This window comes from Agelaius tricolor, unplaced genomic scaffold (assembly GCF_023055355.1).
Source record: "Agelaius tricolor isolate 1412-34295 unplaced genomic scaffold, bAgeTri1.0.p SCAF_1, whole genome shotgun sequence".
In the NCBI taxonomy this organism is placed as follows: Eukaryota; Metazoa; Chordata; class Aves; order Passeriformes; family Icteridae; genus Agelaius; species Agelaius tricolor.
The window spans coordinates 70,159,820-70,184,574 of record NW_027269261.1 but is presented as its reverse complement, the minus strand read 5'-3'; the positions used below and the strand labels follow the sequence as shown (position 1 = coordinate 70,184,574).

The 24,755-nt window shown below is 43.6% G+C and overlaps 1 protein-coding gene across 1 annotated transcript; it reads right to left on the bottom strand.

The window, feature by feature from the left end:
* Window positions 1-3,557: 3,557 nt before the first annotated feature.
* CD164 (CD164 molecule) lies at window positions 3,558-11,907 on the bottom strand. The gene is made up of 4 exons (XM_071438700.1): window positions 11,682-11,907; window positions 8,865-9,056; window positions 7,673-7,753; window positions 3,558-6,672 (listed from the first exon to the last, which is right to left on the bottom strand). Exons 1-4 carry the CDS (start codon window positions 11,776-11,778, stop codon window positions 6,503-6,505), a joined length of 540 nt encoding a protein of 179 aa, XP_071294801.1. The 5' UTR covers window positions 11,779-11,907; the 3' UTR covers window positions 3,558-6,502.
* Window positions 11,908-24,755: the final 12,848 nt, after the last annotated feature.

Here is a 24,755-nt window from a genome sequence, read left to right as displayed (position 1 = left end):
GCCTAGCAGATGGAAGGAGAGAACAGCACATAGGATATTACTACACCTAAATGAAAAGTCTCTTCCTACTATCATCACATAGCTACAGCAACAAAGGCTGGTCCAGAAGTAAACCTAAATGTATTTTATAATCATTCCAGGTCATTTTAGAAAATACCACTGAACTGACAACATTGAAGTAAGAGAAGAAAAACTCACACAACAAATCAAAGAGAGGCAGTAATACTCCAGTGCTGTGCGCGTCCTTCAATGCATCTGGATGCAGTGTTCAATACCAGCTCCAGTCATTCAATCTGCTAATCCATTTTAGGTACTGGGTGATACAGAACTCCCTCCTGAGCAGGAGCAGCACTTCATGTCCTCCCTTCACAGACAGTGCAGCACAGTACAGAAAGGCAAGGACATCAGTTAAAACTAAAAGGCTTCCTTTGATTGTGGTAACCTTGGAACATAGTGGTACAAAACACAGCTAGGTGCTTACAGAAAAACATTGTTGTCTGGTGTTTTGTTGTTTTTTTTTTTTAACTGCTATCCTATTGCAACCCTTGCCTACCACATCCTGCCCAATGCAGTGCTCTCACCCCCAGAGGCTGCTGCCTGCACACTAAACCTTTCATGTCTGTTTAAAGATGAGTCATCAAAAGTGCTGTCTTGACCTGCCCCAGCACCTTCTCTGCTCTCCACCTAGAAAGGGGAAGAAGTGCAGCTCCTTCCACAATGCTACACTACCTAAAAGAAAACAGAAAATGTTCATAAGTATATCTGCAATTATCTTGCATTGAAAAAAGCTTGCTTTCACAGCCTAGCCAATTAAGGTTTCAGAGTTACCTTCAGAGATGCATCAAATTGTATTGCAGCTTTTGATCAGTGACAATACTAATCTGTGTGTCTTTTGGCATTATCCACATGCCTGGGTGCTTGTAAACACAAACAATCAAACACATAAGCACTATTTTTATAAGTAACTAAGACCTAAAATTAAATTCAGGCAAAATTTAACAGCGTTGCATTGGTTAAACACTGATTAAAAGAGCTCAAAGTTGCATTAGAAGTGCTGCAGTATGTAGAGATACAGGATTCCTAGAATAGGGCTGACATCCTTCACCATTACTAAAGCAAGTTTTAATTCATGCAGGCTTGCTGCTACATTGAAACAAGTAACTTTATTCCCAGAATGCTGTGGAATCAGATATCAAATAACATCAGTTCTTTTTAAGGTATGCAATAAATGAAGGACAAGGTGAGTGATAACTATGCAAGGTCAGTTGTCACTAGAGAAGCCATCAAATGCGATTTTAGCACACTCCAGAAACCAAATGCCAATTTGGAAGTAGAGCAATAGCATCAGTATGAAGCACTTAGGTGCCACTGCAGTAGCAAAAGGGAAGGGCTGTCTCCAGTAATCACAGCCTCTTGTTAAAACACCTGAAGTATTACTCAATATAGCAAAATTAAAAAACTATTTTAGGAAAAATATTATACTTGCAGGAGATAGTCTTCAAAGAGCAGCAGCAACACAGACTGGTACTACAGGGATAAACCACTGTACACAGACTTTCAGTGGTGCATTGTAACAAAAACTGAATTCAGTCCTTAACTGTGTGCAGCAGATGGATCATTTTCTGGAAGGCATAGAAATTTTAATGACATCAGGAAGCTCTAGGTTTCCTTCATTCCCATACAGCCTTTCCAGAACTACAGCTATATTTTTTGCAATTTCTCATCATATACAACTGAGTCACGTCAATACACATTCCTACTTGATACACTACCCATATAAGCATCAAGGTCACGATGTGAAACTGAGGTTTCTTCCTCCAGAGCTGGTTATCATTTTAGTCAGTCAGCAACCATAGAACTGCACACCCTCTCTTCTCTTGCTCAAGCATACTGATAATTTCCCTGGCATGTGGGGACTGAGGGAACTGGCAGATGAAGCTGATGTCCATCATATTTGAGAAGTCATGGTAGTCAGGTTTAGTTCCCACTGACTGGAAAAGGGGAAATGTAACATCATTTTTAAAAACAAAAAGAAAAAAAAATGAAGGCCCAAGGAACTACAGGCTGGTCAGTGTCATCTTGGTGCCTGGCAAGAAGATGGAGCAAACCCTCCTGGAATCTGTGCTAAGGCACATGGAAAATAAAGAGGCAATTGGTGACAGCCAACACAGCCTCATAAAGGGCAAATCATGCCAGACCAATCTGGTGGCTTTCCACAATGGGGTTTACAGCATTGGTGGGTGAAGGAAGAGTGACAGACATCACTTACCTTGACCTGTGCGAAGTATTTGACATTGTCCTGCATGACATCCCTGTCTCTGAACTGGAGAGACATGGATTTGACAGACAGACCACTGGGTGGATAAGGAATTGGCTGGATGGCCACACTCAGAGCTGCAGTCGATGGCTCCATGTCCAAGGGGAGACCAGTGACAGTGGTGTCCTCAGGGCTCAGTATTGGGAGCAGCGCTTTGTTTAACGTCCTTGTCAGTGACAGACATTGGGATCAAGGGCACCCTCAGCAGTTTGCCAATGACACCAGGCTGTGTGGTGCAGTGGACACACTGGAGGGAAGGGATGTCATCCAGAGGGACCTTGGCAGGCTCGAGAGGTGGGACTGTGCAAACCTTGTCATGTTCAACAAGGCTAAGTGCAAGGTCCTGTGTCTGGGTCAGTACAATCACAAAAATACAGGTTGGGCAGTGAAACAACTGAGAGCAGCCCTGAGCAGAAGGACTTGGATGTTTTGGTCAACGAGAAGCCCAACCTGAGCTGGCAATGTGCACTCACATCCCTGAACAACAACTGTGTCCTGGGGTGCATCAAGGCAAGTGTGATCAGCAGGTCATGGAAGGTGATTCTTGCTCTCCACCCTGCTCCTGTGAGAACCTACCTCGAGTACTGCATCCATCAGACCTGCAGGAGTGAGTCTAGAGGTTGTCCAGAGCAGCTGTAGATACCCTATCTCTGGAAATGTTAAAGCTTTTCATTCAACCTGGCCTTGGAGCAACCTGGTCTAGTGGAAGATGCTTCTGCCCAGGGCAGGGGAGTTGAAACTAGATGATCCCCAAATTCCCTGCCAATAGCAACCACTCCATAGTTCTGTGCAATCAGAAAAGAAATAAGGCTCAGAGCAGTACCTTTTTCATGAAAGTCCTAACAGCCTCTGTGCAAACACAGACAGCAGCCCCTCTTCCACCTGACATCCAGTATCACAAACCTTGCTTAGAAAGAGGAGTATTAAGCCTCACAGGTTGTTACAAGTGCAACACTTAATGCATACACTGCTCCTCTTTGGCTTTAAGCAAAAAACAAGAATTAAGCTAATGTGGAAAAACATGACCTGAATGAAAATTTTTTTTGAGATAATTAAATCTGAATCAGTACTGTTAAACACAAAGTTAATACTGTTTTTAGGGAACTAATTCTTCAAACCTTGCATTCTTCCTCTTTCCCTTAGTATTTCTCAATTCCCATGGGAAACAGCTCATCTCCCAGTCACCAAGCAGACATTCCTCTTGGGAATTGCTCACATTAAAGAAAGTTCACAGGTAAAATTCCATTCAACAGATTTTATTTATCAATTTGGTTTTGCGATTACAACTGCTTCAGTTTTCTTCCACTGAAGACAAGATACAAACTTTTACAGCAACACTTGCAGAGAACATTCTTAAGGTAACAGCTTGATATTTGCACAAGTTGGCTTCAAGAAAAAGCCAGATAACTTGAAGAGTCACTACGATTCAGTGCCTAAAACTGATTTAGGGGCAAGTACAACTACAGATCTATGAGCTACCTTCCACTTCAAAACACAAGGCCAAGAAAAACTGCAAGTTGTTACTTCAGGTTTTTTGCTAGTACACAGCACACATCAGCTGATACTGCATTTCACAAAAGAGTAATTACTTTCAACAGTGAGGCAGCCAAGCACATGGTGAAGATGTATAACCCAGCCTCCCCTTCCCCCAAACAACTAAAAGGGAAACAATTCAAGCCACCACTCTGAACTGTGGAATTACACCTTGCAGGCAAGGCTAATGAGCAAGAGGTGTGTAGTGCAGGCCTTCCAGAACGTGACTAAATTGATACAGCAAAACTTGAGTTTTTCAGATAAGCATTTGTACATGCCAGAGATCCTGGGTTTCCTAAAGTCTTGGAAAATAGCAATTGTTGGCACCACAACAAATTTAGTAACTAAGGCAAGGTATCCCTTCTACCCTTTAAAACAAAATTTGAGGCAAACAAGTAAGCAATTTTAAGGCACTTTAAACATTATTTTTAATTTGCTTTACCAGCATACTTTATCAGCAACCAAAATCAGGATTAGCAAAGCTCATGAATAAGCATTTCAGCAACATTTCACAGAGCAACCTCTTTGTGGCAATGTTTTCCATGCTCTGAAGTGTTCAGTAGGACTTTTCTGCAAGTTTCCCGAAAGAGCCCTTTGAGGCTAGAAGTTGTATACTTAGGTGTAGTTTGCTTTGCTGAGCTGAAGGCAAACTGTCATATTTCAAAAGAGTATTTTGTTCACTTCAAAGCACAGAACACAAGCTCATGGATTTTTTTTTAACAAATAAATGTAGTAAAATAGCTCTTAGATAGGGAAAGGACAGATTTAAATGATTTCACAATAAGGCCAAGGATATACCATCTAGCTCACATACATACTGTTGCTGAAAACTGGCTGCTCACTGCTGTTTTCATAAACCTGAGCTGATTGTCTTATTTTTGTTTAGAAAACCAAAAGCTAATGAACTCAAAGATACAGTACTAGTGAGTAACCTCTGCACTTTGTAGCAATTTGAGTTTTCTATGCAGCACAATAGAAACAATGCCATTCAAACTAGAAGAACACAAGAAAGCAACACTGTATACCTCAAGTTTCCAACTGAAATGCACTTAATTTGCTTCATAATTCAAGTCCCACTGCCATGACTATTATCTGCTATCAAAGCTATTTTTGTATTGGGTGCCAAATTCCAGTCAAGTCAGAGCTAGTAAGACAGTACTACAGATTATCCCAAAACTGATGATCAGGTGATATCATCAGAAGCTACGCATTATGTGCTACCTCCACTACTTGATTCTATCTCTACTTCCATTTTTCCTGTGGGTTTATTTTCACAGGTGCTCAAGTCAGTCTGTGTTGGAGATGACGTACCTTTGATACTCAGATCACATGGCTGACCCAGCCAAGAGAGGAAAAAAAAAAAACCAAAAAGCTGAACTATTTGGCTGAATAGATTTCCTTAACCAGTTCACTGCATGGTGACACGAACCTGAAGCCAGGAAGGGGAGAAGGGACAGAAAAAAGCTGTAGCCTGTGGTCCCAGGATTACAGCAATCCTGACTAGGATCACATCAGCAGATCCTCTGAATGACCCTTAACTGCTCCCTCAGTAAGCAGACATACAGGAGGGTACGAAAGGAAAACAACAACAACCCTGAAATTAACAACAACAAGCTCCTGAAATTAATTGCAACGAGTTTTAAGAACCGTTTGAATAACAAAAACATCAGGACTTCCCAAATATCAGTATTTCAAGTAGAAATGTGGGCTGCTGCCTTTTTCTACAGGGAGTGAACTGAATTATATCACTGGTTTTATGGTTGGTCTTTGCAGGCCAGAACAAAAGCCAAAGCTTTGGTCTGTGGCTGAACATCGCTGTACCGTACTCCTCACTCTAAAACAAAATCACTAAGGGACAGTTTTTCTAGGGAAAGTTTTTTTTAAACTGGAATGATCAAGTCCAGTTATATTCCTATGTAAAGTAAATACTTAGAAGTTTTATTTATCTTTCATATAGCTGGGACATGCTTACAGCCTACTGAAATTTACTCTTTTAAGGCACTAATATTTATTTCCCCATTAGAGGGATTATTCCTACATCCACCTTCAACATTAATTGGAAATGGCATAGGAATTCTGTTTGGAATGAAGTATTTTATGAGGCAACTTATATTCTTGTGTAAAAAAAAAGGGCTATGCTATTCTGTTAAGACATTATTTAATTCTACATTTTTGTCCATCTTTCTAGCAACACACTGTAAGAGTCATAAGCTACTACAAATGCTATTTCACTCCCTGAAATCAGTCACTAATAATTCACATCTTGATAAAACTGAAGGGATACTGTATCCGATGTTGTTTATATTAGCCTTCAGAATAAGTAATTTTAAGATTGTCTACTGGACAGTGTTGCCACTGAATAAGAATCTCTGAACATTCTACATTTGGCGTATCAAGAAAAGTCCCACACCAGCAGCCACTAAAGGAAAATAAAACAGCCATTAGAACCCATGCAGCATATTGCAAGTAATCCTGTTGAAGAGATTCATATCACTTCTTGCCAAGTATAATGTTGCAAAAATATTCATTTGAAGTCTTCTTTTAGAGATTTAAAGGATATTATGAATTGCTGTCTTCCACGAGCAACAGAAAATATTTTGGTTCAGTGAACTACAGGTGTTGGGCTACTAGTCCATTACCAAGGGGCAGGTCCTAAAGCGTATGGTAATTTCGGTCTTTAGATCTGCAGAATTTGTACAGAAAGAAAATAACAGCCTGCAGACCCAGAACAAGGACAATTCCACCTATGAAACTCGCAGCATCAAACGTAGATTTGCGTGGAACGGGTACAGGAGCCACAGTAGTAACAGTAGTATTTGAACCTGTTAAACACCAAATTAGAAACTGTAAGTGCACAATGCTCACAACTGTTCTACAGATTTTAGTGCTGGATACCTTGTATTAGGATTACTCAAAAAATCCAAACACCAATAAGAAAACAAAAAATAATCAAAAGTGAAGCCATGCCAGCATCTGAATTTAGATTACTGGTACTGAAATTCTGATTAAATGCTGTTTGTACAGGGCTAGAGCTATTTATAGACAAACTGCTCTGGATCTCAAAACTAAGCAATACCCAGCTGGACTTTATTTGTACTTCAAAAAGCCAAAGCCTTCCTCCTCTACATAGAATATATTATTGATATGCCCACATTCAAGACATATTTCCAGTCTGGAAAACGGGAGCTCCTTGCTCCAGTTTTGTTTTGGGTTTTTTTTGCTTAAATTTAACACAAATTGTTATCTTCCATCTACTGTACTTTACCCCAAGAGTTAGGCTTAAAAACCAGCTGAAGTCACAAATACAAAGCTGGAAATAACAGCCATCTGCTGATGGGTAGTTATAAAGAGCTTTGCTTTGTGAGACTTTTTCATGAAATGGCATACTTAGGACTGACTTGGAAATAAAACACTTCAGCTTATTCCCATCACTGTAGCAAAATTTCATTTAACAAAAACAAAAAACCACAAAACCATCCCATTATTATGCTGCAAAAACAAAGTATGACCTCCCAAAGACAGGGGAGTTAACAAGGGACTTTCAACCACAATATTAAAATCATCCAGCTGATCTCATTTGACCAATGTGTTTCTGACTTTTTATATCTCACCAATTAGCTCTATTTCTCAGGCTTTGTAACCTTGCTACTTGCATACATCACCTTAACAAAATTAGACTTACCCTTAAGTTAGAAGTGACAACACCAGACACACCAATACTGCTTTAATGGTGTCACTTGGTGAGTCTTTCAAGGTAACACTCTGAAAGTGACACTGATTTCTGAGTAATTAACACTTTAATTATGGCAGTTGTAGCATTACCTGCAGCAGTGGTTGTCGTGGTGGCTGAAGTCACGGTAGTTTTAGGCAGAGGAGCATGAGTAGTTGCATTGGTGACGTTGGCTGTTTGAGAGAAGACAGTACATGCACACCATGAACTCCAAAGCAAAGTTTGCAAGCACTGACATTCCTATACAAATGATTTTTCCTGTTTTGCTTTAACAAGGATAACCTTTGCCCTCAGTCTGTATCCCACACGATTTAGGTGGTGAACTGCATGGCATTAAGCCAAGGTTCTGCAACAAGGATTATTTTAAAACTTGCATACTACTGTTACTCAAATACTTCAAGGTTCTCCACAGATTAGTGATTCTTTGTTCAGACAAAATGACTTTTTTTTCAAGCATTCATATAAATGGTGATATTTGAACAATAATCAAGAGAAATGCTTCAAGACAACTGAGAATCTATATCAAGGCAAATGACTTTCATTAAACTTTCATTAGAATCAGTTAGTATTAACTGTACTAAAAAAGTACCTAATCTAATACCTCTAGACAGGAGATACACACTCTTTCTTCTCCTGTCCTCAAAACACTAAGTGTGAATGCCATCACTGGAATAAAACCACTCACCTAAAATGAAACTGTCTCCTAGAAACTTTCATAATCAAGCCAGGTAAGCTGGGTCTCTGACCTCTCCCCCTCCCCTAAAGATTAGTATTACTAAAAATTAATCACTATTCCACTAGGTGTCTGGGACAAGTGTCAACATCTGTGGGTTTACTCAAAGCTAATCACCCTACTATACATCAGGCTGTTCTGAGCCTAATCAAGTACCAACTTGTTATGTCCCACCTCCCTTGATCAGCAAGTTTTTAAAGATTAGGTGACTTTTTAAAAAAGAATTCCACTGTAGAGATGGCAGAGAAATTTTTGGGGAAAAAAAAAAAGAAACAAAAAAACCCCCAAACTCCTAAGAATTCATAATTAGTGGCAATTACTAATTCAACTGCCGCTGAGCCAATTTTTAACATAGAAAATGCTTCCTGCCAACATAACTAAGAGTTTTCTAAAATCCACTTCTTCCAAACCTTGGAACCTTTTATGCATTCTGCACATCAGATTTTTAGTAGCCAAGCTACTACAGTGAACTTTGGAAGAAGCCCCTGTCTTTCCTGTTATTCACCAGTTGCTAGTTTCCTACCATTCTGAGTTCAGTGCTTCTGTATTACCTATAGGAGTATGAGGTGTGGTGGCAGAAGTGGCTGTGGTAGCATTGGAAGACGCCGTGGTCACATTGGAAGATGCTGTGGTGGCATTGGAAGACACCGTGGTGGCATTGGTGGGTGTTACAGTGACATTGGCAGTAGGTGTTACAGTGACATTGGCCGTAGTAACACTGGTAGGAGGAGAAACTGTGGTAGCTATGAAAAAATAAAGTTACATTAGAGACGGTATTGAACTGAAAAACAACCCAACAAAAACAACATCAGCAGGCATAGCTTTAGGAATTTCATACAGCACTGAGTTCTGCTGTAGTTTGAGTTTGAAATTACAAAGCTTTTGAATCCACCATACTAACATCAAAATTTGCATGAGTGAATACGTGAAAAATCTTGTCACAGGCAGCCCAATCAAGCCAGTGTTCAACTGGCAACTCAAGATTCCTCAAAGCAAACCAGAGTGAGAAGAACCCTACTGTCCAAGCAGAAAGAGTGCATGCTTTACACAGGAGAGCACTAGGTACAGAGCACTGCTTCTCACTGTGACTGAGACTGAACCTGAGCTTTAGGTAAAGCAGCCAGCTATAAATAGAGTAGAAAGCAATCAAAGTATGGGAAATAAAGACAAGAACCTGGAGAAATACATGTACACTTGCATAAAAAGGAGAACAGGAAAAAAAGTCAATCTATTTGTATTTTGATCACAGCAGAAGCCAGCAATCTAACCAGTCCAGCTGCTTTTTTACGTCAATCTCAGGTCAAACATTGTTACCTTAAAAACACAACAACACATCCACTAACTGGATCAAGTAAGATCTTCTCATAATCTACAGCTTTACCACATTAGTTTTAATTGAGACTTACTCATACAGCCATCATACTCAGCAAACCCACATACAACCCACAACTCCTTCTGTTGCATGCTCTCCAGCACATTTCACATCATATCCACCCACTCCAGGCACCTAGGGGTGACCTTTCACTTTTCTCCATGAAAGGAATGCTGCTATCCACAGATCTCTGGCAGGCAGAATGCTCATTTACCTCTCAAATAACAACTACAAGTACATTAACTAACTTCAGTATACTGACAATCTGAAGTAAGCCTGAATCCACACTGCATTTGTCTTGGTTGTGGCTCTACTATCAGGGCAGAAAGGCTGGAACATTTCCTTTCACATAAGAAGATATGAAAAGAACTTTGTGGGTTTGCATCAGTGAGGTGCGCAAGAGCTGCCCCATTCCCTTCAGGAAGGCAGCACTCAAAGCACTTCAAAAGCTTTTTGTGACTGTTTCTCAATAACAGATTTCAGGGGGGAAAAAAATCAGTCAATTATGATGGATGTGCATCTGAGGAATGATCACAGCACACACAACGGCCTCTGACAAGTGAATAACCTTCACTTTTGTAGATTCCTCATTGGTATGTGGAAAATTTAGCACAGCCCATCTGTTAAGACAGGAAGACAGTTGGTAGAGCCAACTTATACCAGGTACACTAGGACTTCTAATTTAGTTTCAAGAACAGCCTTCCCAGACTAACATGGGGAACGATCAGATTTTCAAGAGTAAAGGATGAGGAGATGTTTTTATCAATGAGCTGTTAACTTCAGAATGTGTGGCAGGGTCTCAGACGTTGTCCCAGTGACACCTCCTGCTGGGAAAGGCTCTGTGGGGTCTTTTAAATGGGATAACAGCAAGTTCCCCAACTCTCCCCATGAGCAGACGCCTGCTCTTCACTGAAGAAAAAAAAAAAAAAGACTCTGATACCACGAACTCAGCTTTTCAGCTTAGCCAAGATGACGTTTGCTCCCAAGATAAACCCGCTGTACTGGCTCTCGCACAGGGTAAATTCGGATACTCCCCTTACACTGGAGGAGGAAACCAGGAGCCACGGGAGGGGTCTGTCCTGCCGGCCCAACAGTGCCCTCTCCCGTCGCAGCGGAGCGATTTTGTTACAGCAACGTTGTGCTAACGCCGGCGGAGCAGTCCCGAGCAGCCCGGGTTGCCGCTCCCGCAGGGTGTCCCGCATCCCGCCGGCGGGGCAGGGCTGCGGGAGATCCCTCCGGGCTGCGGGAGACCCCTCCGGGCTGCAGGGAGACCCCTCCGGGCTGCAGGGAGACCCCTCCGGGCTGCAGGGAGACCCCTCCGGGCTGCAGGGACGTTGACCGGGCAGCGTCACCCTCGGCTGCAGCCACGGAACGCGGCCAGGGAACACAGAAGCGCCACCAGACAACTTTTTGTTTTGTCTTTTTTGTTGCCGTCCCCGTGTTTTGGGGCTCGCGTCACATTTCGCGGCTCTCGGCCCCGCAAACACTTTGGCAAACAGCCCACAGGGCCCGAGCTGTGGGCAAACCCGCGGGACGAGTAACGGGGCTCACACCGGGATGAGGAACACGCGGCAGCAGGGCCAGAACCACACGGCTGCGCCAAGACACCCCCGCTCCCTGACCCGTTCCGAAGGTGCGCGAAAAAGCCGCGCACGGTTCCCCGGCACCGGCTCCCTCCTCCAAGGGGGGATAACACAGAATAACGGGTCCCAGACCGGCTCAAAAGCTCGGCGGGCTGCGGCCGCGGCGCCCAGGAAGCGGCGGCGGCGGCCGAGCGAGTGCCGGGGGAGCGCAGGGCGGCTCCCGGCGGGTCCCGGAGCTCCGCGGCGCTCCCGTCTCCAGAGGGTCCGGCAGCAGGCGCGGACCGACGGACAGCCCCGCCGGGCTCGGGGCGCGGAGCCCGCCTCGCTGCCCACAGCGCCGGGCGCGGGGCGGGGCTGCCCCGTCAGCAGCTCCCGAGGAAAGGAGGGGGGGGGGGGGGGCGCGGATCACTCACTGTTCGTCGCCGTTTCGATCGCGGCCAGCCCGCAGAGGCAGCACGCCACGGAAAGGACGGCGAGCGGGAACGTAAATGTCGTAAGTGTCCGGCCCATGGTGGCGATGCGGTGAAACGAGGGGGCTGCAGCTCCCGCTCCTGCTCCTGCTCGCACTTCCCTTCCCTGCCCCACTCCGCTCCCGCTACCGCCGCGCGCCGCCGCCCCGCGCCGCCTCACGTCACGGGAGCGCCCCAAGCTGGCCCCGCCCCCCGCCCGCGGCGGCGCTTTGGTTCCGCCCGGCTTCCTCCTGCTCCCCCTCCGGCGGGTAATGGAACGGTCCGCGGCGCGGCAGCGCAGCGCTGCTCTCCCACGTGACCCCGCCGCGCCCCCGGGAGGGAGCTTTTCCCGCGCGTCACGTGCCTCTACGTCACAACGGAGGTCCCGCCCCCTCCCCGCTGGGCCCGCTCATTGGCTGTGGGCGAGGCGGGGGGCGGGGCAGAGGCGCGCGGGTTCGCGTTTCCCGCGCGCGGGCGGCGCGGTCGCGTGGTGTCGCTTGCGGGGGTCGCGCTGGGCGGGGGGAGAGAGATGCTCCCACCGGCTCCCACCAGCTGCCGCCCCGTTCCCACGCCACTCGCCATTTCTACCGTGACAAAACAGCGAATTGTACTTAAATTGTACTTAAATGGCAGTAAAAATGAATCGCACGCGAGCCGTAGCAGTCTGCGTGCAGCACGTGCAAAGTGTTGTCCAGCTGTGCTCCCAGCAGCACTAGTGCCATCACACGTGGAAGCTGCAAAGTGTGAGTTTGTGTAGGTCCAGGATGAAATGGTTGCAATATTGGAAGGGAAGTGTGGCTGCGCTGTAGAGAACACCTGGAGAAGGCTCCTTGGTCATCCCACCACTTCTTTTTGTGGCAGTGTCAGGTTTGCAGTTGGACTTGAAGGATGTATCCAACCTAAGTGATTTTAAGAATCAGTGATTCCCCCCAAAACACAGAGCAGAGTTCCCCCTATGCCTATCACATTTTCTCTGTCCTATCATCATCAGTGGACCCTCTGCAAATAAAAGTTTATTTGTGTAAATCCGCCTCAGCATTTTGTGCAGTGCCAATGCAGGTGAATGTTGGGAAACCAAGGCAAACATTCATGTCTGCTTCTATTCAAGGAGAGCTAAGCTAGAGCTATAAAGCAAATTTTATTATGGTCTAGGTCAAAGGACAAATGGAAGAGAAGAGTTATAATCAGGACAATTCCCCCTTGGTTCTCTTAAGTGTGAGCTGGACTTTGGCAGTAAAGAGGGAACTGCCAAATAAATTCCTAGCTTAATCTTCCCATTTTACTTTCCTGAAGGTGTTACCTTGCAAAGAGACTGATAGAAATGGAGAAGTTTTAAGTCAAGCTACCTATTATGGTTACTGTGTTAGCTATGGAGGGACCTGTAGGGCTGCTGGTAATACATAATTTGGGTACAGAGCTTTCTGACAAGGTTCTGTGCTGTCATATATTGTGGTGCTTTCTGCTAGCAGGCAGGATGGCTAGTGCTTTGCCTTCCTGCAAAGAAGCCTCAGGGAGAAAACATAAAAAAGAAAAGTCTGCAAAGAAACAAAAGAGAATCAATTTTGTGATACGAACTGGAACCTTGTAACAGCTGCATTAAAATGACCAAACATGTTCTGTTGTATGTAAATGTCAGTAACATCAGAATTTAGTTCTGAAAAGTGATAAGGAAACAGAAATCGCATGCTGACTTTAGTTATCGCTCATTCTCCATTTTTACTGGAGTGGTAGTGTAAAATAATTTAGTTATTTCTACAGTATGATGAAAGTTTCTGGCCTTTTAATAAGAAATACTTTTCACATGGATTATTAAAATATGATATTTCTGTTCTGCTTTGAATAGACAGCATAAGTTGAGAAGCAGCATAAGTAAAAATTGCGATGTAACCAAAATTGCAGGGGGCATGGAATAAGGGCGTTTTCTATGGATTCCACTCATCCCTCCTGGCCATACCTGCAGAGATTCTTATGTCCTTCTGGGACAAGGGTCTTCTGCTTGGATCAGGGCTTGATTCAGAGGGTCTATTGAGATTTCACTAGACACGTGGTATTTTTGGAACTCAGGTTTTCTTTTTTGCAGGTCTTGTGGGCTATAATGTTAAGTGTATCTTCAGCAGTTATCAGTGTTTTATGAGGGATTGCAGTGGCAGTTCTGTTGATGTGCTGGACACATGAAGTGTAATGATTACTGCAATCTACATTTCATCAGGAGTGCATATTAAAAATCTCTTTTGTGAAAGTAATAGGACAGTTAAGTTAAATAAGATAAAAGACAAGACTCTAATCAGTGTTTATGTGTATGGAAAAAGTGGGAGAAAATGAAGTACATTAAAAAATAGAACTAAGACTACCAGCAAGGGCAAGAACATCTCCACAAGCAGGTGAAAACATGTTTATCATTCTGGGGGCTGGTGGGAATCCAGGGAAAAGATAAATGTGGTTTGTCTGTTTTTTCTTATAGTCAGCATCTTGGGACTTTGTTGCAGCATACAGTCAGCAGGATCATGGGTTGTTGTTGTTGGATTTAAAACACCACATTCATCACTGGATTCAGGTCTCATGGCACTGTTATATACTTAGTGGTTAGTAAGGCATTCACCTCTGTTTTGAATCTATAAGGAATTCCAAGCACTGCATTACTGGAAAATTATGTAAAATCCTTGACAAAATGGGCAAAACCTAAGAGTCTGCAGATGCCCATTTTAGGGAAGCACATTTGAAACATAGCAAATACCCAGGATTTGGAGCAGATTGTGTTGTATCAATTGGTGCTTGGCAAGATGTGATAATGGATTGAAGAAATTCCACAGGAGTATACAGCAGTTTGGGATGACAGCAGTAAATGAAAAACAAAATTTAGTAGATAAACTGAAGGGAATATATCTTTCCTTCGTTTTGTAAACATTGGTTCTCATTTCCATACTGTCATTTCAAGTGCATGGAAAGAGAAGTGCATGTGAAATGTAAATACGTGGTGGGTGTTTTAGCAGGGGAAACACAGCATCCAAGGAGGTTTTGAGGTCTTTGTTACAATTACATAATGATGCATTATTGTATCCTGGTGCCATTCACCAGAGTGGTGAATTGTTCAGAAATAATGCATTGACTCCTGTGCCCAGAGTTTTGTAACCTTTGTTTGTCCTTGCATCCTGAGGCAGGTATGGCAGTAAATCCCGCTTAGGGGTGTGTCCAGCCAGGGCTGGATATGGCCCTGGGCACATCCAGGGGGGTGCATGTCGTGCTGCATGACATCAGGGGTGTATTTAAGGTGTCTGTCCCCAGCAGGAATTCTGGATGAGGACAGTGGCACCTGCACTGTACCAGCTGCTTGCCTGAGGCAGGCAAGGTGGAGCTGTGTTTGATACACAAGAATTCTCTGTTACAGGCACTCAGCCCCACCAGGTGGGGTGGAAAGGCTGCTTTTAACATAAGTAACTAATAAAATAATAGAGTGGTTAGTGATAATAAAAGAATGTTAAAAATATTTTCTTAACTCTTTTAGAGATAGAGATACAGGCTGATGCTTTTAGCCTAAGGCAAACCAGAGACATGTCATGAGAAGAAGAATAGAAGGCAACAGGTATGGGTAAGATGGAGTGGAAAGAATAAACCTTTCACCTGTGCAGCTGCAGCCAACCAGAGAATGAGGACAGGCTGATTTAGGTGACCAAAGGAAAATAAGGCTAATGTTTAGATGGAGTTCTTGCAACAGTACATCCATTTTTACTGAATTTTTAATGTGCATTTTTTAGTTGGTGATAGTGTAATACAGTGGTGGGCTTTGGCCTGTGTCAGGGCAGGATCATATTCCCTAGGAGTTTAGATGTGTCCTCAAGGCTGGCTGATAAAAATGCCTTGGTCAACCTGGGAGTTTTTCAAGTGAAGGAACTTCAGGAGAGTCTCCACAACTTTTTCTCGGTAGATGTTTTTGTTCTGAGGCTCTTGCATCTGGCCCCTACCTGTGCTCTTGCTGTGCCCTGATGGCCTGGACCAGTGCTTCTTCCCATACAGCAACTGAGGTACAGGCACAATTGAGCTCTGTTGGTCTGGCCACCCATTACTGCCTCTTAACATCCTAAATCTTATCAGAATTACAGTATCAAAATGTTTTCTATGAAGTTTGTTAAGTCATTCCACTTAGGCATTTTCTTTGTGCAATAGCTGTACTACATCATTCTGATCCATTTGATGTGCTGCATAGTTGATATTATCAATAAAGTTTTTTCAAAACCAGTCCCTCTGAGTACCTTTTTTTCCTCCCTGGAACTGGTAGTCAGAAAATTCCCCAGAATTTTTTGTCTGACCTATAGATGGGGGTCACTAATCCACTTCACAGTGAATTAGTGAGGGGTATCCCAAGCAAAAAAGTACATGAAGGGCAGTAGCAGAGAGCTGTAGCTATGATAGTCTAAAGAGGAAGGTGAGGCTGGTCTGTAGGAAGGTAAAATATGTTGTCAGAGGTCTGTCTGATACCATGAGAATGAACATATACTTCAGAGATCCCAGGGCTTCCCCAGATCCGTGTGGAGTACCTACACAGCTGAGGAGCCACACTAACAATTTCTGCTGGCTTTAGCAGCCCTCCTGGATCAGATTCAGAAACCCTCTGCCCTCAGATTAGGTAAAATACCTTGTAGATAATGACTTTGGCCTCCAACTTTTGTCTCATCGGTGCTTGAATTAGTAGGGGGAATGATTGGAGCTGACTGTCTGTGCTGTATTAACACAATGTCCTTGTGCTTTTAACACATACACCTGTGTAAAGAAAACTGGTGTGTAGTCTGAGGTCTTCTTTCATCACTTTTCATTTACAGCAGTGTCTAGGAGAGTGTTTTGCTGGAGTAAGAAGCTCATAAACTTAAAAGAAAACCCAATAAAGCACAACTTGAAAGATACTAGTTTTTCTTACAGCGCTGACACATTGGATAAATGAAACACTGTGTAATCTGGTAAGATAATAGTTTTCTCAGAATGCATGTTGCTGCCAGCTGTTCGTTGTAGAAGGGAGTTTTTTAATATGGTTGCTGGGAAGGGAACTTCTCCAAACCCAGCAGCTGACAATGAAAGTCTTTACCTCCCCATTTGCCAACTGCCCCTGAATTTCCTGACTTTGTGGAGACCCTATGGCTTGCCTCTGGACTTGCATGTCCTCTGGATGCTTGTGTGTGCTATTCCTCTGGTATGGCACTCTGAGAGGCAGCACTGTATTCATAGTGACTTGACCAGAGATGTAAGTTGTAGCAGAAAATATGTCATGAAACATCATTTTGGATTAAGATGAATATTTCATTTCTGCTTCATTGTTCATAGCCTTGGACTCCCACTTGCGGGCACTGGGGAACCAGGCTTGAAAGACACACTTGTTTCTTTAGGTGACCTCTTAATACTGGATGAAAGATTTTACCATGCTTTTTTCTGGCAGAGTGTCCTGCCATGACCAATGCAAATACAGTAATTATGGCTTGCCTGAAGAATTGTTATGCCTGAAATTCAAGATATTTCCTGGTTGTACCCTTCTCTTCTCGTTATAACTTTTTTCATGTGGTGTAACTTCAGCCAGTTGTCCCCTGCCCAGTTCCCATGCATTGTTGTCCTAGATCCTGTCTGTATGACATCCAGATGGACATCCAGCCATCATCCTTGTCACCAGGTCCGTGACTTTTGGCACAGCATCAGCTTTCTGGTACTTGATGTGATGAGGCATTTGCCTGCCCTCAGAGTCCCTGAACGTTGCCCACTGCCAGAGAATGAGTTTCTGGGCTTTGACATCTGCTCAGATCAGGTCATTTGGACTCAAATCACATGCTGTGTTCTGCTTTGATCTCTTGAACACTGAGAGACTGGGGTGGCAGCCACAGAGCAGACCTGTCATGGGTGACCAAACCAACAGCAAATAAAAAATCAATTAACTGGCCTCCTAACATTGTCCTTGATAGTCTTCAGAACTAAAATTGCTTTCCCGACTTTAAACATCTGAGTATAATTTAAAATCCTTGCAAGAAATAAGAGCCACTAACCTCTGTCTCAATACTGAGTATGCAAAACCATATAATTTCATAGCAGTAGTCTCTGTTACTTACAAAAAGTAACTTGTCAGGAAATGTGGGGTTTTATGAAGAAAATATCACAGTCTATTTTAATATTTAACCCAGAACTATGAAGTGAAAAAAATTACTCTCAAGGCAGATTGATTTGGAATGTTCCTACAGAAGATTTAATTCCTATATAACAGTCTGTGTATAGATTGCAGAATGCTTTAGAAAATGGAAGGATGAAATGTGTTACAGGCTTCTTAGCTAGCTGCAGATATACAAAAGTATTTTAGTTTAAATAATCTTGTTTTGCATCATCGCTAAAGAAAAACCTAAATTCCCTTGCTAAAATTAACACGATCTTCATCCTCAGAGCCTCTGGAGATCACTCTGGGCCTATGCCCTCTTCAGGCATTCAGTTAAACATTTGCTGATTTTCTAAATTTGTTCCCTTTTATCAAGTAAACTTAAGGTCATTACTTTTCATGAAATCTGTGGACTTAAGCTCGGACAAAATCAGGTCTCTCCAAATACTTCCCTAATTCAGCCTTCCCCATCTTACCCTGGTGCTGTTCTGTGAGATTTAGGAGCTCATGCAGTGAGCCCAGGAGCAAAGGTCACTCACTCAGCACAGCACTCTTGGCAGAGCTGGGAGTAGGGGTGGGAGAGCTGCACTCTGTTGGTGTCTGGGTTGCCCTGGCACAGCAGGGCTGGTTTAGCCTTGTGTTTGCATCCCAGCTCTTTCCTTTGAACCTCCAGTGCACTCGGTTATGGCCTCTCCTTCCAGCCTGCATTTTGATCTTTGACACACCTTCTCCCCTGGAGCCATCCATGCACCAGCTCTGCACAGTGTGTCAGAGAGATCTTGCATGCAAGAAATCACTGACACTGGCAGTCATTTTGGATTCTGTATTTACATCCAAACACAACCTTAACAGTATTGCAATAACTTTATAAACAATATTTTCCTCTGTTTCAGTAACAGTCACTTTCCTTTTAATTGAGACCATCTGCTATAAAGAGTTACTTAAATCTTCTGCCTGCTTTAGCATTTCCTGGTTTTAGCCTCATGCAGCCAACCCGATTTCAAGGACATTACTTTTAGTTTATAGTAGTCAGAGCAGGATCAAATATTTGGCCTTCATGAGGCCACAGTCCTACAAACGTATTTTTTCTTCTTTTTTTGTCTGAGATGTCATTATATCGTGTCAGTGCTTGTAACTATATAATCATCATAACATTATTTCCCATAAATTGTAGGTGCACCATGTTCATAGGTCTTTTTCTCTTCTCCTGTAAAAATACTTAACACCTTGTGAACATTTCTTTTTAAACCAAAAAAAAAAGTTTCCAAGCCATTCACATGAGCAAGATGACATGGTTTTATTTTTGCTGTAAGTGAAAGTCATCATGGTCTGTGAAAAGCTGAGTGGGAAATAATGCTCTGCCTTACAGCAGGCAAGAAAACCATCTGGGAATCATGAATTGAAGGTTCCACAGTTAATTATCTTGCAGGCTACTGTAGGCCTTTTGTTATATGTAGGTACAGCCTCCAGTGTTTGGAGGATCTCCACGTCCTTGATCACTTGCCTACAGGAAGGAGAGAGTGCCCATGGGATCCATCTCCATCCAAAGCCAAGCTCTGCAGCCTCTGTTTTGTGTGGGGCCATTAAAACCCAGGCACCTGTTTCCTATTGACAGGCTACACTCACTACGCTCTTTAGAAAGTTCTTCACAATGAGTGCTGTCAGTTTTTGATTAAGTAGCCTCCAGTTGGCATTTTAGGAGAGGTGAAAATACTATAGCTTTATGCAGCTACATTTATTTAAAGAAGCAAGTGCTGTTCCATGTGCCCCAGCTACAAATGGCCAGTACTTTTGAGATGTAGTCAGGAGACACAGTGAGAAGTGACAGTATTAGAAATGATTCCCTGTGAAATATCCTTCATTTCCTTCCTTCACAGCACTAATCTGAATCCTGAAAGCAGTCCAGCATTTTGCGATCTCTGTGATTTTCAGGCTGTCCTTCTCCCACGCTGTGGGAGGACAAGCTGTGCCTCCTGCAGGCACCGCCATGGTGATGGATGCCAGCAGAGCTCCAGAAGGCTTTATACTGTATCCCATCCCGCCCTACTCCATCCAGAAGAGTGGTACCAAGCAAGGAGGATGCTGCAGGCATCCCTCGTCCAAGTGGGGACATCAGAAAATCTGAACAGAGCAGAGCCTGGAAAGTACCTTGTTGTCCTTGTTGTACCTTGTCTGTGTCCTTGTTGTACCTTGGCTGTCCTTACTGTACACTGTGGCTTCTTTTTGCTTCCTCAGGTTTAGGAGGGCCTGGCTATAAGATCATGTATCCTACACCTTTCAGATTGCACAGAGCTGGTGGCAAGGCAGCAACTTGAAGTAAATGTTGCTGGTTATGAATATATCCAGCTTTTGGTTTGTACTCTGTAGGTTTGAAAGTTGTGCTATTTTGCTACTGTTAAAAATGCTGTCTTTTTGCACGGTGTGGTAACATGGAAACTACACTGTGAATTGTTCTCTCTGTGTTAATACTTAAATATTTTGTTCTCTTCCATCAAGCAAACTGCTCAAAGCAATATTCTTGTTTATTACATTCTTGAAAATCTCAAAATTTTAACAGGTTAGTTCTTTATGTTAACCTACTGAGAACAAACTTCTAGTATGCATTTGCTAAAACAATGTTTTTCAGCTTGTGAAGGCAGAGCAGAGCCTGGAGGTTTTGTGAAATGCCTCCCTGTCTGTCAGGGCCCACCTTGAGCTGACACTGAGCTCTGCAGCCATGAGTTTGTAACCTTTGGTCCTGGAGATGCCCTGGCAGCTTCCTTAGTTTTGCCATAGGGTTTTCTAGCTTGAGTAAAATATTTCTCCAGGTGGAGCTGGCTGGAAGGTGATGTGGAACTGTGAGCTGTTCCTATGATGACTCTTGTTGGTCATCCTGGGGATTCCTCTTCCTTTGTGATGGATGGAGAAGCTTTCATCCAGGGAAAGAGTTGGGGGATGAAGGGCTGCAGTTGTGGTGCTCCCTTTGCTGCTATTCACTGTACAAGTCCCTTTTATCAGCTCCCTCAAGCTCCCTTTCCTTCCTTCGCTCTCACCTTTTTCCTTTTCCTCAGAGGTTTCACTGAGTCTTATGCCAGCAAAGTCTGGTTTACACCCATCTTTTAGCCAGTAAAGAAGCTAATGAAAATGTCCCCATAAAAAAGCACTCTGGATCTCTGCTGTTGGTCTGTAATGACTCTCACCAGAGTAGCTCAAGATACTGATCACGGCAATTCCCTATGGCTGCTTGTGATTATCGCCACTGTACAGATGGGAAGGCAGGAGGCAGAGGGGGTGCTCCAAGCACAGGCTCAGCTCTGCCTCCCCTCATGCCGCTGCCAGAGGAACAAGGCTCCTGTGAGCACAGTCAGGACCCCCATGGCTGGCTGGGGTGGGATACACAGCTGCTCCCAGCCCTTGGCAACTTGCACAGGAGGGCGAGCAGGATACTTCCTATCTAAATAAGATGACAGAACTGAATAAATGGAGAGCAGGTACTGAGTTAAGGAGGCCAGGGTGCTCCTAGAGTAGAAGATTTTTTCCAGGGTGAGGAGAGGAGGCAGGCAACGGGAGTGAGAGCTGTGAGGAAGTGAAGAGGATCCTCCTCTCTGTCTGGGAAAGGATTCATGAGAGAGAGAAGAAATGACTCTCAAGAGTGATGACTGGGGAGAAGCAAGCATTAGGTGTGCTTGGGTTTGGGGGATTATGGCAAGGACTTGACTTCCTTTTCTGTGGAGAGGAGCCAGCTTTGGGGTGGGGAACAGGGGGTCCAGTGATCTTGTCATCCTCCATTACCATCTGACCTGATCACAATGAACAGTCAAGAGCCCCATCAAGCTCTCAACAAGCTTTAAGGAAAGTGAAGAAATATTTAGATTTTATTTTTCTGTGATTTTTTAAAAAATTCTTGTTACCTTGTTTGAGATCCTTTCTCAGAAACTGATTCATAAAAATGGTAGTTAAATTTTAACTGAACAATTACTCTGACTGCTGCCTTACGGCTTGCAAAATTACTTCAGCAGACTAATTTTGGAGTGGGATGTTTTGTCCTTTGACATGATGCTCCCATACAAGCAGTTCTGTGTAATTTCCTCAGTCTTCTCATCTCATTACAGTGAAAGGAGGTTGTGTCCCATTAATTCCAGCAGGGGCTGGTTGCAGTGCCCAGACACGTGCCAAGCACGGAGTCTCCCAGAACATTACCGGCTCACAGAGGCATCACTCACCCTTTCCAGATAGCAAAGTTATTTGTCCTCTGCCTCAGGGTAAAGTAGGTTTGCGGGAAGTATCGGGAAAGCAATCTAAAAAAATAGAAAGGCATCCCCAAGGGAACACCTTTCTTAAGGGTGGAAAGCAACTTTTAATTAAAGAGGGGGAGAGCAAGAAGTAGCAATCTCCTGCTTTAATGCATCAACACATGGACTATGTGCAATATGGGCAACAAAACTCTTGCAGGGACACATTCAAGGTTGACTGATTCTAAATGAAATCCACCTTAAAATTACTGAAGCAGTTTTTCCCTCATGACATGGCAGCTTCTTTCCTGAATAGCACAGGGAAAGCACAAGCTCTGCCTGGGGGAGGATGATGGAGCTGGAGTCAAACAGTGCACATGAGCTGCCATGGCTCCCCCATGTGCAGAGGTGCTTGGGTACATGCAAACTTGTTTCTACCTGATGTGTAAATCAAGTAAATCTACGGGTCATAAAAAATGACAATTTCTACCCAAACAGAAGGTGCAAAAGGTGCAAGATGGGCTTTAGCATAAATACATTGGATAACATTGATGGAAAAGAGGACTTGTAAAATTTTAAGTCCTTGGTGACACCCACCTTGAAAAGAATTCAACAGCCAGTCCTGGTTTTTTCCAATACCAGCTTCTGTTATGTTCTCAGAGATATGTATGCCCTGGGAGCCTGGGCTTGCTCCTCTTCTATGAGCTCCAGCATCAAAGAAGTGACTTTTGCCTTTTTCTTTCCACTCCAGGAAGCTCATAGCATTTAGTCCCTTAAATCCCACACTCCAGGCTTCCACCTCCAGCAACTTTCCTGCTTGCCAGTGCTACTACATTTTGCTCCATCCAACCTGGGACCTTGAGGTGAGAGCAGATTCTCCTCACAGGCAGACTCTTCAGCATCTTGGGAAAGAAACTTTTCAGCTGCACTTAGCATTTCTGATCTCAGCGTTGGCTGCTGCCCAGCCTGCTCAAATGGTTCGCACCATTGCCAGTGGGAAAGCTTTTATATAAGGGAACATAAATAATTTTCAAAAGTGCTTTAACTGTCATAAAGTGTCTTAATGGGTAGCATTTAATCTAAACAGAAAATCCCAAATGCCTATGTCAATTATATGAGTTGTTTTTCTTAAATATCAGAAGTTAGGATGTTCTTTTTTTATTTACATTTTATTACTTGATGCCAGTATGAGGGAACATCTGATAAATTTAGGTCATGTTTGTAATTTCTCGTCTTTCAGGGTTTTATATGAGACTCAGAACTCCCCTTCCACCCACAGAGCTGAGGCTGCTGGCAGCAATGCCTAATGCTTGCCCAAGCCTGAGAAGCTGCCTGAGGTCCAGGAAATTGCTAGAGTTAAAGCTGACTTCAGTTCCTTTAAAGGCATTTAAACAGGTGGTAGGTGTGCCTGGAGATCTGTAGCTAATCTACTTCTGCATTTCTAGGGTCCTGTCCACAAAGGTATTTGAAGTTTGAAGTAGGCAGTGGGTGACCATCATCTGTCATTTAGGCAAGGACAAGGGGCTTGGGAACATAAGAGGACAGAGACAAGGTCACAGATCAAAAAGTGATCACTGAAGCAGTCTTGCTAATACAAGCAGATTATAATTCTGACTGAAAACCAAATCTTTTTGCTTTAGGGAGATGAAAAGCAGTTCCCAGGTTGTTATGTGAATAAGATCAGATTTTTCAGAAATTCACAATTCTGAATTGTAGAAATTCACAATTTGCACAGTCAGATAGCTGGGGAGACATACCTTTGAAAGTAGGACCATAAACTGACTCTCCTTCATCTCCCTTTCCAGGTATCTGCAGGGTAGATAAAAGTAGTCATCAGAGACCATGGTTATCCCAGGCATTTGTCACAGGGTTGTCAGTGAGCAGCTCAGCTGACGTCAGAGACATGGGTTGCCCATCAGTCTGGGGAAACAACCGCTTCCATCTCTGTTTCACTACTGAAATTTTGACAGACCTTTGGGCAGAGCCCTGCTTCCATTCCAGAAGACAGTCTCTCTTTTAATTATTTCCTGCAGTGTGTTTAATGGCTGATGCTCTGAGAAGGTCCAGCATCTCCTGCTGGGAGAGCTATGGCACTGGCAGCACTGAGCCATGGAAGCAGTGTCCCAAAGGACATCTGTCAGAGGGAGTAAAGTTAGAAGAAAGAAGGATGAAATGCACCTGTGATTTTATGGTAAGTTAAGGCAACTAACTTGTCTAAGAAAGGAGAATTGATAAGAGTGAAATTCCTGTTCAGCTGAATGAGGTACTAAGGAAAACTGATTTTTTTGTTTTGTTTTGTTTTTTAAGTAGTCTGGTTTTGCTACATCGTTTAGACATTTTCCAGTTATCATTAGTCCTCTACAGTAGCAAACTTAATATTGCTTTTATGGACTACATAGATTACTCATTTGCTTCAAGTCCACACCACTCCTTGCAGTGCTGGGGCTGAAGCCCAAGAGGTCACCTCTGCCATAAACTTGGTCACATGGAAAAACAGGTGCTGGAGCAGCCCCACCACCATCACTGCCACAGGCATCCACCATGGGCCCATGGCAGTCTGGCCACCATGAGTCTGAGTCTGTCAACAGGGCCCAGTTCCATGGCAACACCAGACACCAGCCCACACCCTACCCTGCACTTCTAAGCACTTCCCAAGCCTAATGTAAGCAGATTTCAACTCTGTGGGAGGTTAGAAAATGCTCCAATTTC

What these genes read in the sequence shown, in the direction of transcription:
- CD164 (XM_071438700.1), bottom strand. Translation starts at nt 11,778, where the DNA reads ATGGGCCGGACACTTACGACATTTACGTTCCCGCTCGCCGTCCTTTCC. An exon ending in GATCGAAACGGCGACGAACA is followed by an intron (nt 9,057 to 11,681) that starts GTGAGTGATCCG and finishes ATTTTTTCATAG; the next exon opens with CTACCACAGTTTCTCCTCCT. An exon ending in CACGACAACCACTGCTGCAG is followed by an intron (nt 6,673 to 7,672) that starts GTAATGCTACAA and finishes GGTGTTTAACAG; the next exon opens with GTTCAAATACTACTGTTACT.